Below are 18,200 nucleotides of genomic sequence, written 5' to 3'. Positions count from 1 at the left end.
ACCCATGTTGCGTGTGTCTGAGTGTGTAAAATAACATGGTGGAATGCAGCAGAGGAGGTGGGTTGGTGGGAGCTTTTTGTATACCACTCTGAGCTCTTTGGAGGCAGGATAAAATGCACTAGATTGGTGGCACTGAGTGCAGTTGCAGCCATTGGGAATGACCCCGAGCACGGAATTGATCCAGAAGCACGAGGAGATCAGAACTAGACTTTTGATTCAGAGCTACTACTGAAAATAGCATCTCCATTAAGAGTTCCTCCTTCTCTTATCATAACATTTAGACAGTTAACCGGGTCATAATATCATGGCACTATTCATTTCTCTGACCCAAATCCACATTACTGGCTGCCACTAGCAGATGGGGAAACGGCCATGGGTAAATCTGCCTGAAAGTCACACGACAGAGGAGAATTCATCAGAGGGCTGCCATTTTCAGCAACAGTCCCATTTCAAGCAACATGTCTAATTCTGCATGGAGTCCATGCTGTGATACATTCATCGTCTCCCTAGTCGGAGAGAAGAGTAATCCCAATGAAAAGACTTGCTCTCAATCTTTCCATGCGGTTAGGAAAAAGGGATTTAAGTGGACACAGGCATCACACCTTGCAGCTGTGACAGAAAAATCTAGAAGAAACTAGGATGCTGAAGCAGCAAAAAGTGAGGTGTTGGAGGTTTCCAGTACAAGTGGCAGTACCTTACCCCAAAAGCTGCACCACAGATGTGGCTATTGTAGGGCTGTGAGGAGTGGCCAGATTGAATTTTATACAAGGGCTGCAAGTAGATTTTGTGACAATTTACCTTAACAATACTCCTCAGTGGCATAGTCCCATGGGAGAACCGATGAACAAATATTGTTTCAATCAACCTTTTGATGTAGTGGAAAGAATGGCAGATACATGCCAAGCTAGAAACAGCAAGATAAAAGCATTTCAGAAAGCTAAAGAGACAAATATGGCAAGACATTTTGGAATAAAGTTATGAAACCCAAGAATTTAATTCCTCCAGCCCTGAAGCTCGACTTACTTAACTACTGGATGTCGGCTCGAGGTAAACCTGTCATCCAGGTCATAGATAAAAGGCATGCGGAAATAAAACACAAAATAGATGCACAACGGGCCCGTGTATTCTATCAAAAATACCTGCAAAAGAAAAAAAATGTTATTAGAAGCCCTTCACTGTCATTCTCAACTTCAGCACATGTCAGCAAAAGAAAAGACAGATGCCGGCCATGGCTAATCTCTCTGTACCAACAATGTATGCATTTCCTCCAGTCAATATGGATGTTGAGTAAGTGTTTGCTGGGTTCTTCCCTACATCCACACTTCCCTTCCTTCCATCAGTGAATGGCAACATAGGGGTGGGACAAAGGACAGTCAACAGAAACCAGCACCTGCGAGGATCAGGCAGCTTTCCAAGGCCCATCAACATGATGGGCTCACTGACCATAGGGTTGCCAACCTCCAGGTGGCACATGGAGATTTCCAGCTATTACAATTGATCTCCAGACGATCAAGATCAGTTCCCCTGGAGAAAATGGCTGCTTTGGAGGGTGGACTCTACAGCATTAAACCCTGTTGAGGTCCCTCCCCTGCCCATATCCTGCCCTCTCCAGGCTCCACCCCCAAATCTCCAGATATTTCCCAACCCAGCTTTCCATGGGAGACAGGCAGAACTTTTTCTCTTATGATTTTGAGAATAGGATTAAAATATATATAAACAATGTGCAATGAAAACTGGGAACCCAGAAGCAAGCAAAGTAGGATTTCCAGGGGTCAGGACCTCTATTCCCTACCATTGCGCTGTGCCCTTCTCCATGACTAGGAGAAGCAGAATAAATGATGTAAAACAAGCATTAATGTAACAATCTGCATAATGTACACAGTTGCAGAGTGGTGCACTGGTACTACACATAACCCAGGGACTACAGGCATGGCCATTAGTTGGTATTCATCTTGAGTTTCAATGAGAAAGCAGAAAAATCCCCACCCTGCCATGGAGGCTTGGCTGGTGAACTTGGTTCAGTCACACACTCTCAGCCTAATCTACCTCTCAAGGTTGTTGTGAGGATAAAATGCAGGAGAGAAGAATGATGTGAGCCACACTGGGACCTCATTGGGAAGAAAGGTGAATTATAAATGAAGGAAACAAATAACATTAAAATGTTGGCTAGCAGCCCTCTCACTCCCTGTGTAAAGTTGCATGAGGACTGAAGAAAAGTGAAGGAGACAATAGCACATGCCTTACACTTATTAGGCTTTTTTTTTTTAGTTTTCAGCGCCGGGGAAATGGGTTAGGAGGCACCGCACCGTTACCCCATGCCGAAAGCTCAGGAATGCGCTGTCAGAGGATCTTTTATGACTTTATGATTTGACATAGGTTCTGGATCGCATATAGGATTGTGGCTAGAAATGATAAACATGGAAAGACAGTATTTTGCAATCTGAGTTTTCCCATCTCACCACAGAACAACCACAGAACAGTCAATATCCCGTCTTCTTATCCAACCAGATTAGTCGGCTTGCTGTTCCTGTCTTCTCCTGGCGTTACATTTTTGCCTTTAGTAGCTGCAAGACAGGCAGAAATTCAGTATGTGAAGTTCCCTGTTGCTGCGATTTTGGCCTAGGAAATGCTTTATGAGCTTTGCCAGGAAAAAGACCCTGGCCCAGGGATGATGGCTACATACCACAGCAGTGGGTCAGGTAAGCGGTACTAGATTGGATCTCTTGCCTTAACTCAGGAGGACTTTTTCTTGTCTATCCTTGCTTTTTGTCGTACCCCGAATAATCATTGCTTCCACTAGGCCTGTTTTGCCATGTTGCTAAGAAACCAGTACTGCCTTGCAATGTATTTGCCTGCCAAGTTTGTGAGTCAATTAGATTTTTTTCCTCTTGGAGTTGTTATCTTGTAATCTTAGATTAACTGACCAAAAAAACCTTTACTGTTTGTTTTGAGTGGGAAAACCAGGAAGTACGAGAGAATTTTACAGCAATGTAAAAAAGACAGTAATGCAAGGTTAAATCAAAGTGAAACATTTATTAATTAAAGGTCTCAGCCTTTGACACTTACCATAGTCCATCCTATTTGAGGCCCTAAATCTTTAAAATAGAATGTAGCAGTTGTGCCAACCGGGAGCAGCTGAAGGCTTTCTTCATCCCGCAGTGATTTTCCTTCTGTTGAAGAAGAGAGAAAAAGTTGTGGTGCTTATCATAAGAAGAGGAGAACTGAAACATGCAACTCCTAATCAAAACATGCATTTTTGTACCTGCATTGGTACTGTTTCTGACACTCTTCTATTAGTAAACCCTGGCTGGAAACAAAAAGCTTCTAGTTAAATTTAACTCTATGTTTGAAGAAGAAGAGTAGGTTTTTATATGCCGACTTTCTCTACCACTTAAGGGAGTCGCAAACCAGCTTACAGTCACCTTCCCTTCTTTTCTCCTCCCCACAACAGACACGCTGTGAGGTAGGCAGGGTTGAGAGAGCGTGACTAGCCCAAGGTCCCCCAGCTGGCTTCGTGTGTAGGAGTGGGGAAACAAATCCAGTTCACCAGGTTAGCCTCCGCCACTCATGTGGAGGAGTGGGGAATCAAACCCGGTTCTCCAGATCAGACTCCACCGCTCCAAACCACCGCTCTTAACCACTACACCACGCTGGCTCCCTTGGACGAATGCCCTTTTCCCAGGGCCCTGTCTAGGGCCAGCTTCAGTGGGTGTTGAGACTGGGAGATGCTGGGGCCCAAGCCTGGAAAGGTCCAGTACCCAAACAGCACCACCATTCTAACTTGGCATTAAAAAATCTCCTTTTGCATGCCCTATGTACCAGTCACGGGTATCCTCTGAGAGTGCTTTGGCCAACAGCATCCACCCTGTCAATAGCTGCCGGGATATAGCTCAGTCTTCTCTTAGTGCCTCCACAGATTAGTCACAAGCACATCCTTTGCATGCATATGGTCACAGCATCTCTTGCTACAAGGTTTTCAGAAAACAGGCATGGGAAAAGGTTCGTTGTTTCCTTAACAGCAGGGAGAGCTTCTGCCAGCTAAAGTAAATAACACTGGGCTAGACAGACCAATAATCTAACTCAGTATTAGGCAGCATCATATATTTCCACGAAAGAGCTTTTAACATTATCTGAGTTCAACAGTAATAGTTCTGTATTGGTTTATAAATGCTGACTGTAGTTGCTTCCATAAAAGTACCCTCCTGAAGTACTGAAAGACTGTATGTTGTGAAACCTCACATATACCTCCACAATAAGGTGGAAGTGCAACTAGGGTGCAGAACCACAACTACAGTGCCACTAAATCCTTGTTAAAATCCTGCAATACAATGCTTCCCACACTCCAGGATCCTAAATAGAATGCATCTAAAGAAACCAGCTGTAGTCCATGAAAATGTATGCTGGAATGAAATTTTGTTAGTCTTTTAAGGTGCCACAAGACTGCTGCCTATTTGTCCTAAATAGAACTGCGTCTGTTTGCTGCAGTGGGATTGAACTGTTTCCTCCCAGCAGTATTGCCATTGATCCTTTAATCATTTCCTGACCTCATTTCTGCTTTGAGATTGCACCATTTGCTTTCTTTAAAAAATTGAGCAGTCGTGCTATTTCACTACTGTGCACAAATGGAACAGAAAATAATAATAAATTAAAGATCCATGCATACAAGCAAAAATACACCATCACCCAAAAGCTCCTTACTCCCATTGTTAATATAACTGGCCTAATCATTTTTTCTGATCCTGTTTCCGTTTTATGATCCAACCATTTGCTATTAACCTCACTGTCTTACAGCTAAACACAATTAAAAAATAAACAATAATGAAAATAATAAAAGCATCCTTATAAGCAAAAAACAACAACAACCCCTAACAAATCTACAAATTAATTCTCCCAATCCCCTTCCATTATGGTAATTAGTTTTTTCATTAATCACTTCCTGAACTCATTTCCACTACACAACCCTAAACATTTATTCTTTCTTTTTAAATTCATTTATCAGTTGAACAGTTTCCCTGCTGCAAATGGATGGAACTGTAAATGATAATTTAAAAAATTCCACAAGGCCCTTTAACTAAACATTTTTTCTCTTTGCAGGCTGCTGCATAAAAACAATAAAGGGACAGGACTGAATTGGAAGACATTTTAAGATTGCAGTGCAATAAGGAAATAGTGTGGCATTACCAACCACGCCATCAACCTAACTGCTCCTTGTGGCCTGGTACCTCAATAGCACTTTATCAGTACACAATGGATGGTCTACTGCAATTCATCCAAAGTAAACAATGTTACCATAAACTGAGTGTGAGAAAGGACAGGAGGATAAATCATACTGTAACAGCTGGTTGTCTGGATTCTCCACAATAACTACATGAATGAATGATGACAATTCCAGGCAAAATGGATGGTGGAAAAGCAATCTGGAGATTTGTGTTTATAGCTGGCGGTTTGTATTTACACCATTTTGAATTGTATAACAAAACTGAAGATAAATGAATAAAACAACAAAAATACACCTGACTAGTAAGTACTAAAACTTACTGGGTTCAAGTCTTATTGACTGCCTTGCTGGATACCATTGAGGATCTGTATGGAATATAAAAGATGTAAAATGATATTAATAGTATTAATAGTAATTAATAGTCCACCCAGTTACCCAGTGGTTTACAGCAATCCTAAACTAGTTGGAAACTGCTTAAAATGGCAACCTGGCCCACACTAGTGTAACACAGTGATACACTGCTGTAAACTGGAGATACCCTAGCATACCTGGAGATTCACCAGCATAGAATGCTAGGGGTGTGTATTTGGATATACTGGAGATGAAATTAAACCCAAAATTAGCTGCTTTGGGTTGGCTTAAGGATATCAGAAATGACTCAAACACTCCCAAAATTTTGTAAGTAATTATAACCGATCTCCTGGAATTTCAGGAGTGTTTCTGGAAAGTGCAGGAGTGGGAACCGATAGAGATGAGGCAAGCCCTGGCAACAGGTGTTTGGTGGCACATGGCCCTTTTAAATTTTAAAGAGCCATTAACTTCTATGGTCTACCTTGAATTGTAAATAACTGCTCTTTAAAATTTAAAGTGCATGTGCCACCAAATAGCTGGGGGGTATTGACGGTAGACTTGGTCTTGGAAGCTAGGTATGCCACCCATAGGAAATAATGGCCCCATTATTTAATCTTTAGCAAAAGGATAGACATATTATACCCCGGCGCAAATAGTACAAACATAATTTGTATACTTTGCACATCCTCCATGCATCACATATAATTCAGTTATTTCTGAATATTTTTAAACATATATATATTCTCGGAAATTGGTTCACTTACATAATTTATGAAACATCAGTCTGATGTCACTTATTGTAGCATGTGGCTCAACCTAGAACACAAAAATATTTGCATTTGGAATACAGACATTCCTAATAATTCTAAGAAACAGAGAAATAACACCATATCCATAAAAGAAAGTTAATTATCCTGTCCCACTTCGCAAGGTTATTCTTAGTGAGATAATATAAGGAAGCATTGTAAACATTTAAGAAGTACTACATAAATGAATGAAACTATTGTTATTTACCTTCTCGAGAAAGCATAGCTGCTGCTTTGTCTTCCAATCAAGGATTTCCACCTACAGAAAAATACCAAAGACTCTCACAATAATATCCACAGATCCCAAAGTTCAGTAGATCATGCCAGTAGTTGGTTTGGGGATAGGTTGCTATGCCATGTTCAGTGGGTAAGAGCTTGCATATACTTTTTCATTTTGTTTCATAGATGGTTAAACGAGGTAAACATGATCTCTGACATCACTGTACAAAGATGATAGAATTGAACCAATCTGGTGGGATTGCTGGAAATTGTCCATGTGTCCTGCTATGCTAAATGTCAATTCTAATACAGATATAATATTTTAAAACTTTATGATAATCCAAATAGTGTGAGAAAGATGTCTCCCATCTCATCCATTCCATATACTGCTATCACTCATTTCTATACAGTATGCCAATGTGGTACTATAGGGCGAAAACGCATGGTCGCTTTATCCTCCTTTAATCCCTGTTTTAGCCAGGATCGAACGCACATTAGGCAAAACGCATGGGTTCGATCCAGGCTGAATCCTGGCTGAAACAGGGATTAAAGGAGGATAAAGTGACCGTGCGTTTTCGCCCATAGTTTCATGAACACAGGACACATCAGCTAATATATCTTCCAGTGTTGTTTCTAGCACAGGACACTGTCCTGTACTGCCTTAACACCACAGCCTTAACATCACAATGTTCCAGGACAACTCACAAAGTCAGGACAACACAGCAGTTTGCAACATCAGCAAGCCATCGATATTAGTGTCAATGGCTTGCAACATCTGCTTGATGCATCATTGAACTCCATCCTGAAAACTTATTTGTTGAGGCAGAAAATTCTTACAATACAACAGCAAATAACTTTTGTCACTTGAAACAAATGAATCTACTAAGGATAAACTTTAATAACTAAAGCAGGCTTATCAGCTTACATATTCTTGAGGTGACTATATTCTCCAGATGGTGGTCCACAGGCCAAAAAATATATTTGGTTGGAACTCAGGACATATAACTACGTACGCTTAAATAGATCTAACATATAATATCAAAATCAGCAATGCAACATTAACATGAGTTTCCCCACCGGACCTGAAAGCAAAATTAACTGTGGAGTAAAGACTAACCAGGGTCCCTGCTTAACTTACAATCCTAAACCTTCATACTTTTGTGGCATGTTGGATCTACAACAGCCTACAAGATTTTTGTTTAGAATGAAAACTCCAGAGACACTCTTTTAAAACAATCAGATTTACTACTATCCAGAAATGCATTTAACATTTAAGTATTATCAGGAGGAACAGAAAGAGACACACATTAAGTGGCTTTTTTGCTCCATTTGCAAAAACAAAAACAAAAACCAAGGATATAGGAAGTAAGGATTTGATTTCCTTAGACTGTACTTCAACACATTTCAGGAAATAATACAGCCTACAATTGTAGGTAGTATTAATAAAACAAACTTCTAATACATTACTTTTGTTAGGAGAGGTTTTAAAATAGAATTCCTTGCATGTGTTAAGTGCTGTCAAGTCGCTTCCAACTCATGGTGACCCTATTGAATCAATGTCCTCCAACATGTACTATCCTTAACAGCCTTGCTCATATAGTGCTTGTAGGGAGTGCTTGTAGGGAGAGTGTTAGGAAAGCTAAAGCTCAGTATGAGCTTAGGCTAGCGAGAGATGCTAAACACAACAAAAAAGGGTTCTTTTCCTATGTACAGAGTAAGAGTAAGAACACGGACAAGATAAGCCCATTGCGGGGTCCAGAAAGTGAAATTGTAACAGGAGATGAAGAGAGAGCAGAACTCCTCAATTCCTACTTTTCCTCAGTCTTTTCTTGCAAAGGAAGCGGTGCTCAACATGGCTAAAACAGAACAAGTGATGAGGGAAGGGATTTGCAGCCTAGAATTAGCATTAGGGTAGTGCACAAACAGCTAGTTTCTTTAAATGAAACAAAATCCTCTGGGCCAGATGATTTGCATCCAAGGATATTCAAAGAACTTGCAGATGTAATTTCTGAGCCTCTGTCCATTATTTTTGAAAAGTCTTGGCAAACAGGTGAGGTGCCAGAAGATTGGAGACGGGCAAATGATGTCCCCATCTTCAAGAAGGGGAAAAAGGAAGATCCGGGTAACTACCGATCCATCAGCTTGACTTCTATACCAGGAAAGGTTTTTGAACAAATCATCAAACAGTCAGTCCTTGAGCATTTAGAAAGGATGGATCTGATCAATAAGAGCCAGCACGGGTTTCTCAAGAATAAGTCATGTCAGACTAATCTTATCTCCTTTTTTGAGAAAGTTACTACCTTGCTGGATCAGGGGAATGCTGTAGACATAGTTTATCTAGATTTCAGTAAGGCTTTTGATAAGGTTCCACATAGTATTCTAGTTGACAAATGGGGAAAATCTGGTTTAGATCCTATTACTGTTAGGTGGATTTGTAACTGGTTAACAGATCGCACCCAAGGAGTGCTAGTTAATGGTTCCTCATCCACTTGGAGAGAAGTGACTAGTGGAGTTCCTCAGGGATCTGTCCTGGGCCCTGTGTTTTTCAACATCTTTATAAATTATTTGGATGAAGGAATAGAGGGGATGCTTATTAAATTTGCAGATGATACTAAATTGGGAGGGGTAGCAAATACGGTAGAAGACAGAGCCAGGATGCAGGATGATCTTGACAGGCTGGAGAAATGGGCTAGAACTAATAAAATGCACTTCAACAAAGACAAATGTAAAGTTCTGCATATTGGTAGGAAAAATCAAATGCATAATTATAGGATGAGGGAGACTTGTTTGAGCGGTAGTGTGTGTGAAAAGGATCTTGGGGTCTTAGTAGACCAAACACTGAACATGAGTCAGCAGTGTGATGCTGTAGCTAAAAAGGCAAATGCGGTCTTGGGCTGCATCAACAGAAGTATAGTGTCCAGATCACGCAAAGTGATGGTATTGCTTTACTCCACTCTGGTTAGACCTCAACTAGAGTACTGTGTTCAGTTTTGGGCACCACAATTTAAGAAAGATGTAGACAAGCTGGAATGTGTCCAGAGGAGGCCAACAAAGATGGTGAGGGGTCTGGAGACCAAGTCCTATGAGAAAAGGTTGAAGGAGCTGGGTATGTTTAGCCTGAAGAGGAGAAGACTGAGAGGGGATATGATAACCATCTTCAAGTACTTGAAGGGCTGTCATATAGAGGATGATGCCGAGTTGTTTTCTGTTGCCCCAGAGAGTTGGACCAGAATCAACGGGTTGAAATTAAATCAAAAGAGTTTCCATCTAGACATTAGGAAGAATTTTCTAACAGAGCAGTTCCTCAGTGGAACAGGCTTCCTTGGGAGGTGGTGAGCTCTCCTTCTCTGGAGGTTTTTAAGAGGAGGTTAGATGGCCATCTGTCAGCATTGCTGATTCTGTGACCTTAGGCAGATGATGAGAGGGAAGGCATCTTGGCCATCTTCTGGTCACTGGGGATCTGGGGGGGGGAGGTAGTTGTGAGGTTCCTGCATTGTGCAGGGGGCTGGACTAGGGCTGTTGATTCGGTTCGGCCTGAACTGAAAAACAGCCGAATTTCCCGATTCGGTGGTTTTTAGTTTGGGACGAACCGAACTCAAAAATGGCGGGCAACCGGGGAGCCGAATTCAGCGAGTTCGGGAGTTCACGAATAAATCCAGCCAATTCGGGGCGTCAGTAAGCAGCATAACCGTCAGTAAGCAGCATTCTCCTCCCCCAGCCAATCGGTGGCCAAGCTGGGTCTTCTTCTGGCCAATCAGTCAGGACTGACTGGAGGAATCAGCGGCCCGGCCGGGGAGAGAGAGAGAGAGGGAAATCCTCGTGTGTGTGTGTGGGGGGGGTGCTTGTGCACATTCACTCCTTTCTGTGGCTGCACGGGGCGTATTTTTTGGGGTACAGACCCCAGACTTTCAGCAGAGATTCAGACAAGCCTTCTTAAGAGACCACCCAAGTTTTGTAAACATTGGGTCAGGGGGTCCCGAGATATGGGCTCCCCCCCTTTTTTCTTTCCATGGCTGCAGGGGGCGCATTTTTTTGGGTACAGACCCCAAACTTTCAGTGGAGCTTCAGATGAGCCTTCTTAAGATACCCCCCAAGTTTTGTAAACATTCGGTCAGGGGGTCTCAAGATATGGGCTCTACCCCTTTTCCCTCCCCCCTTTTCCATTTCCGTGGCTGCAGGGGGCGCCTTTTTGGGGATACAGCCCCCAAACTTTCAGCATAGCTTCAGACAATCCTTCTTAAGATACCACCCAAGTTTTGTAAAGATGGGTTCAGTGGGGGCAGAAATATCGGCTCCCCCCTTTTCTCTTTCTGTGGCTGCAGGGGGCGCATTTTTGGGGGTGCAGATCCCAAACTTTGAGCGGAGCTTCAGACAAGCCTTATTAAGAGACCACCCAAGTTTTGTAAACATTGGGTCAGGGGGTCCCGAGATATGGGCTTTCCCCTTTCCCCTATTGGGATGAATGGATCAGTATGCATCTCCAGAGCAAAACGTCCCGTGCCTAAATGGAATCGTCTTGGATTACCGACTCCTCCCCAGCCCCTCCTGATGGAACAGAAGACAGCCACAGTAAGACCCCTTTGGGGGCTTTAATCTATAATTTTTCTCCTGTGTGTGTGTGTGTGGGGGGGAAGCAGAGTCTGTGTGTGTGTGGGGAGGGAGCAGTTTTTGTGGGTGGGGGAGGGAAGCCAAAGGGGGCTTTTGCCGGTTCTGCCTGGGGTGTGTGTTCCCCCTCGAGTCTCTCTCTCCCTGGTTTGAGGGGGGGGGTTTCAGTTGTGTGTCTTCAGGTTTTCCCTCATTCATAAGAGCGGTTAGGTCTATTTGGATGCTTGCTCAAAACTTTTCAAATGGTGACTTAAAGAATGCATTTGGAGTCCCATGCAAAAGGGGAAATTCCACCCCTCCTGCTCATTATGCATAGCTAGCTGCCTCTGTCTCTTTCCATGGTTTGCAAACTCCAGGTGTCAGGTGTTGCTTTGCACAGTTGCAAAGGTGTTGCTTACAAGGTTGTATTGCTTTTCAGTCGTGTTGCTTTTCAGTCTGTTGCAATGCTTTGCAAACTTCTCAGCTGTTTGTCGGGGCTGGGAGCTTTGTGCGTGGGCGGCAAGCTCTGCTCAGAGATGCACATTAAGGGTGGGGGGACCCCTTTTGGGGCCCATATCTCAGCCCCCCCTGACCCAATCTTTACAACACTTGGGGGGTCTTTCAAGAAGCGTCCTTTGAAGCTCCGCTGAAAGTTTGGGACCTCTACCCCCAAAAATGCTCCCCCAGAGCTGCGGAAAGGCGCGGTTGCGTTTTTAATGGCTTTATTCGGCCGAATTTTTTCCCCGAACTTTGAATTCCTGCCGAATTGCACGGACCCGAAGCGGGAGAGTTCGGACTTCGGAATATCCCGAATCTAAACGGGCCGAATTCAGCCGAATCCGAACTATACTGAATTTTTTTTAATTCAACAGCCCTAGGCTGGACTAGATGACCCTGGTGGTCCTTTCCAACTCTATGATTCTATATCTTGCAAACTGAGGCTGTGCCTTCCTTTATAGAGTCAATCTGTCTCTTGTTGGGTCTTCCTCTTTTCCTGCTGCCTTCAACTTTTCCTAGCATGATTGTCTTTTCCAGTGACTCTTGTCTTCTCATAATGTGACCAAATTACATAGCCTCAGTTTAATCATTTTAGCTTCTAGGGTCAGTTCAGACTTGATTTGATCTATAACCCACTGATTTGTTTTTTTGGCAGTCCATGGTATCCATAACATTCTCCTCCGATGCCACATTTCAAAGGAATCTGCTTTCTTCCTATCAGCTTTTTTCATTGTCCAGCTTTCACACCCATACATAGTAATAGGGAATACGATGGCATGAATTAACTTGATCTTGGTGGCCAGTGACACATCCTTACACTTAAGAATCTTTTCTAGCTCCTTCATGGCTGCCCTTCCCAGTCTCAATCTCCTTCTGATTTCTTGACTGTAGTCTCCCTTTTGGTTGATGATGGAGCCAAGAAATAGAATTGAACAATTTCAGTTGCCTCATTGTCAACCTTAAAGTTGAGTAATTCTCCTGTAGTCATTACTTTTGTCTTCTTGATGTTTAGTTGTAGTCCTGCTTTGGAACTTTCTCCTTTAACTTTCAGCAGTAGTCATTTCAAGTCTTCACTATTTTCTGCCAGTAATGTAGTATTATCAGCATATCTCAAATTGTTAATGTTCCACCCCCAATTTTCACTCCACCTTCATCTAAATCTAATCCAGCTTTCCTAGTGATATGTTCTGTATACAGATTGAAGAGACAGGGAGATAAAATACATGCTTGTCTAACACCTTTGCCAACTGGAAACCATTGTGCTTCTCCATATTCTGTCCTAACCAAGGCCTCTTGTCCAAGTTGAGCATCAAAACAATCAGATGCTGTGGCACACCCATTCCCTGTAAAACCATCCATAGCTTTTATGTGATTCACACAGTCAAAAGCTTTGCTGTAATCTATGAAACCAAGCTGATTTCTTTCTGAAATTCTCTCATATGCTACAGTAGCCAACGTAAATTTGCAATATGATCTCTAGTGTCTCTTCCTTTTCTGAATCCAGCTTGGACATCAGGCATTTCTCGTTCCATATATGGCAAGTCTTTGTTGTAAGATTTTGAGCATCACTTTACTTGCGTGAGAAATTAATGTGATGGTCCGATAGTTGCTGCAATCTTTGACGTCTCCTTTCTTAGTGTTGGATATTATACATTACATTTAGCAAAGTAAATAACAACAGTAAATAATAACAGACTATAATGTTATATATAGTGTATATATAATGTATAATGTATATATAATGTATAATGTATATATAATGTTAGCTTAAAATTGAAGATTTGTTCCTTAACTAACATACTAGATATACGTCCTACACTATGGAAAAGCTAAATCAACTGAACCTAGATATAGCACAGCATCAGTTAAACTCTCTCTTTTAGAATCAACTGCTTTACTCAACGCCCTATTGGCTACATACTAACACAGAAGCAGTTAACTCTCTCATGACTGGATGTTGAGACTTGCATATCCCAACACCCCTTCTCAAGTATCAGCCATCAAAGTCATGCAGGTTTCGTCTCTTGCGTAGGTTTTAGAACTTTCTTCTGGTCAATGGCTTGGTAAGTATGTCAGCAACCATCTCTTCAGAAGGACAGTAGTCAATATTAATTAGTCCTTCTCCCTGCATCTCCCTCACAGAAGAACATCTGATAGCAATGTGTTTACTTCTTCCTTTGATGACTTCATTCTTTGATAAAGCGATGCTTGCCTGGTTGTCTTCAAATAGAGTTATAGATTTAGGTTCATCTATGCCAAAGTCCTTTAGTAAATATACTATCCATTACAGTTCACTGCATGCATTTGAAGCAGATATACACTCAGCCTCAGTTGTTGACTTGGCAACTATTGATTGCTTTTTACTTGTCCAGCTTATTAGATTGTCTCTATAATAGAACAGGTATCCACTGGTTGATTTGTAATCAGTCCTGTCTTCACCCCAATCAGCATCCATATACCCAACCAATCGTGGGTTATCACAAGATGAGATCTTCAGCTTTAGTTCAGCAGTCTGCTTGAGATATCTAGTTAGCCTCTTTACAGCATTCCAGTCATGATGATTTGGCAAATCCACCTTTTTACACAGGATTCCAACAGCTGCTGAAATGTCAGGTCTACATACAGTACTTTGATACAGGAGCTTGCCAATTGCTTCTCTATATTGCTGATTGCTCTTGAGCAAAGTTCCATCCTTCAGCTTGTTCAAGTGGAGGGCTCACTCCATTGGCATCCTTTAGACCTAGGGATCCAAGGTCCATAATTTTGTGTCTCTGGTTTAACAAGAAACTTGCATCTCTGTCTCTTGATTTGTATTCCAAGGTAAAGGCTCACTTCTCCCAGTTGTTTCACTTCTACCTCTTCATTTAAGTTTTGCGTGATTTCCTTTACATCCTTTTCATTTTCACAGCATAGTAGTAAATCATCAACACAGGTCAGCACATACTGATATTCTCCAGTCTTGAAAATAGGCAAGGTTCTGCTTTTCCTTGTTTAAAGCCTTGACGTTAAAACAGCATAGTTAATTTTTCACTCCACGCTCTTGCTGCTTGTTTAAGTCCATAAATACTCTTCTCAAGTTTGCACACAAGACTCTCTTTTCCTTCTTTTTGAAAACCCTCTGGTTGTTCCAAGTAGATCTCCTTAGACAAATCTCCATTAAGAAATGCTGTTTTAATGTCCAGGTGTTCAACATGTAGTTTGTTTGATGCTGCTATACTGAGTAATATCCTGATGGAGGGATACTTGACAACAGGTGCAGAAGTTTCAGTAAAGTCAGTCCCAGGTTTCTGTGTAAACCCTTTTGCCACTAGTCGAGCTTTATATTTCTCCACTTTTCCATCAGTATTCTGATTAGTTTTGAACACCTATTTGCATCCAATAGTTTTTCTCCCAGGTGGTAGTTTAGTAAGTGTCCATGTTTGATTCTGCTGCAAAGATTCAAATTCTTCCTTTGCTGCTTTTATCCATATGTCCTTTTCATGTGAAGGCAGTTCAATCATCTCTTTCCAGCTTGAAGGTTCATTTACAAGTTGTACATTGGTATGGAAAGAATATCTCTTTGGTGCTATTCCTTTATTGCTTCTCTCTGAACACCTCAGAGTAGTCTCTGTTTTCTGCTCAGTTTCTCCTGCTTCCCTTTCTGATTGAGGGGTCTCTCTCTGATTGATGGTCCAGGTAGACAGCAATCCAGCCATATCTGTAAAAGAGACTTCTTCAGTTTCAGGGCTAGTTTGCTCTGTGGGCCCCATCTGCTTGGAAGCTTGGAGTATATTGCTTTCATCTATGTGTACTACATTGCACTCTTTGACTAAAAAGGTTTTAGAATCCATAACTCGGTAGCCTCTCCCACTTGGAGCATATCCAACAAGGATTCCCTCTTCAGCTCTGGGGTCTAGTTTCCACCTTCTTTCCTTGGGTACATGGGCAAAGACTTTAGATCCAAATGCTTTTAAATGTTTTAAACCTGCCTTCTTCCCATGCCATAGTTTAAATAGGGTTTTTCCTGTTGCTTTGCAGGGAATTCTATTGTAAAGGTACACAGCTGTGTTCACTGCTTCTGCCCAGCAGGGGTCAGGTAAGCTAGCTTAGAGTAGTAGGCAGCGTGCCATCTCTTGTATAGTTCTATTGAGACATTCTAAAGACCCATTTTGCTGAGGACAGTATGCTACACTCTTATTGTGCTCTATTCCCTCTTGCTCCAAGAAACTTTGGAACTCTCTGCTGCAATATGCAGTCCCATTATCAGTAAATAACACTTCTGGAGCCTTGTTAAACTTGTTTTTACAGCTGCAATATACACTTTAAAATTCAGGTGAACTGATCTCTGCCATGTGGAGATCAGTTGTAATCCAAGGAGCTCTCTAGCCACCACCTGGAAGATGCTAAGAAGAACCAGTACTAAGCCAATATACACTAAATTGAATAAACACATTTTGTATATTTCTCAAAAGATACACAACAGTGCAAACACAATGACAATGGTGTAAATGTGCAAACCAAAAATATACAACAACATCAACAAAGACCGCACTATACATAAACTGTCCAAACAAGGGGACAAAGAAACCCACTAGTAAAGGGCTCATAAGCCTCAAACAATGAACTGTCTCGATTTGCTCGCAAATTGAGTGTCACAGTATAAGGCGTGTGAAATATACAAGAGCGCAGCACAAAGTGCCCAGCGGTGCTCAGGGAACGCTTTCCGGATGTGTAGCGTTTTCACCAATATACATTGGCTTCTTCAGCCAGCATTACGTTTCTTTAGCAGTCACAATGGACATGCAAATTTCATAAGGCTAAGAGTAGCTCAATCCTTAATATTTGCCACGGTCTCCAAACTAGGGAAACTTTGAAATTCAGAACCATCGGTGTTTTGAATGCAGGCCCTCAGTCTGGGCTCTCCAATATAGGTAAACAAGACCTGCACAAATTACTTCGACAGACCTTCCTTCCCTCTGCAGCCACTCAGGCACTTCCAAAGCTGCTTTGAAATGCTGGAGAAGTAGTATGTGAATGAGCCCAAGGGACCATATGGGATAGCCTGGGCCATTTTGTCCTCTCATTGTTGCTACTCAAGAGCCAGGTTACATGTAAACCATATCACCCAGGCTCTGACTGTTCAGAATTCCAAAGCATGAATTGAAAGGAGCAATTACAAAACTGTAATCAAGCAAACACTAATTATTTAAGGAGTCACAGGTTCCATTGCTTTTGCTGCTGCTTCTGAGAAGCACATTGCTTAACATATTTATTAACCTTGAAGCATTTTATGGGAAACCTCTTTCCCCTTTTATAATACTCTCCAGTCCTAGAGCCTTTATTTTTAACCTAGTGACGGGACAGATCAAAATCACCCCGATGGAGCTGGCAACACACCATTCCAGAAACTAATTCTTTGCTATTGTCTGTTGCTAAGCAGCAAGACTAGAGGCAATACATACAGATTAGTCTGGAATCAGTATAAGAGTGTCCGCTGTAGCAAAGTTTAAGCTACACTGGAGCAACTTTTTTAAAACCTCCCTCGTCCTACAGATTTCATGACTACTGCTTTCCATTTCCTTTCTTTCAAGGGTCTGTGTCCCCACTCTTTGTCAGAAGTAACAGAATCACATGTATTGTAGGTTCTCCTCAATTCTTGCGCATGTGGTGCCCCAATCACAACTCTGGTATATATGGAGAAGGGGCTTCCATCCTTCTCCCCTGTGCCATTTCCCCAGCCTGAAACCGTGCTGGGGGAGTGCTATTAGGCATATTGAGGAAACCCACATGTATCCCAGGTTACATATGGGTTTCTCCAAACAGCATCTCCCTGGAACTGTTTCAGGTTGGGAACATGGCGCAGGGGAAAAGGCTGAAGCCCATTTTCAACACCTTCTGTGGTCTTGATCCAAACCGGCATGACACATGCAGGAACTGAGGAAATGTCAATTCACAGTATTTACATCTGACACAAAGCAGGAACCCAGACCCAACCTCTGCACTCTGTAACGTGTAAAGAGGTTGTGGCTCAGTGGTAGAGCACCTGCTTGGCATACAGAAGGTCCCAGGTTCAATCCTCGGCATCGCCAGTTAAAGGGACTAGGCAAGTAGGTGATGTGAAAGACCTCTGCCTGAGACCCCGGAGAGCTGCTGCTGGTCTGAGTAGACCAAGGGTCTGATTCAGTATAAGGATGAATCATGTGTTCATGTGTACTACCATCACATGTACCTTGGTCTGAATCCAGTGAGTTCCCTTATGCTTTAAGAATGTCTTTCTTTCTTTCTTTCTTTCTTTCTTTCTTTCTTTCTTTCTTTCTTCCTTCCGCCTGCTACTTGCCTGCCTGCCTGCGCCACCTGATAAAACATTTATTTGGCTTTTAAAAAATTCATTTTAGTGTTCCTTTCTTACACTTGTGTCCCAAGACTCAGCGTTCCCAGGCCCTCTCTCACCACGCCGGCTTGCTTACCAGCCACCACAGCCAACCACCCGCCGGGGCCCCAGCTGTGCCAATGTTGCCGCCCCCTCCCCGAGGGAGCCTTTGGCT

At 42.3% G+C, this 18,200-nt stretch overlaps 1 protein-coding gene across 2 annotated transcripts in view; it reads right to left on the bottom strand.

The window, feature by feature from the left end:
- Nucleotides 1-18,200, bottom strand: part of LOC130494066 (very-long-chain enoyl-CoA reductase-like) — a 43,182-nt gene that overhangs the window by 12,545 nt on the left and 12,437 nt on the right. For both annotated transcript variants that reach the window (XM_056867712.1, XM_056867713.1), the window contains exons 2-7: nt 6,584-6,634; nt 6,334-6,385; nt 5,539-5,583; nt 3,067-3,170; nt 1,024-1,139; nt 799-904 (exon numbers count right to left, since the gene is read on the bottom strand). In XM_056867712.1, coding sequence (XP_056723690.1) covers nt 799-904; nt 1,024-1,139; nt 3,067-3,170; nt 5,539-5,583; nt 6,334-6,385; nt 6,584-6,634 — 474 coding nt within the window. The remainder of the gene's footprint in view (nt 1-798; nt 905-1,023; nt 1,140-3,066; nt 3,171-5,538; nt 5,584-6,333; nt 6,386-6,583; nt 6,635-18,200) is intronic.

Source organism: Euleptes europaea, chromosome 2 (assembly GCF_029931775.1).
Source record: "Euleptes europaea isolate rEulEur1 chromosome 2, rEulEur1.hap1, whole genome shotgun sequence".
NCBI lineage: Eukaryota > Metazoa > Chordata > Lepidosauria > Squamata > Sphaerodactylidae > Euleptes > Euleptes europaea.
Note: the sequence above shows the minus strand (reverse complement) of the source record. Positions and strands in the feature narration are given on the sequence as shown.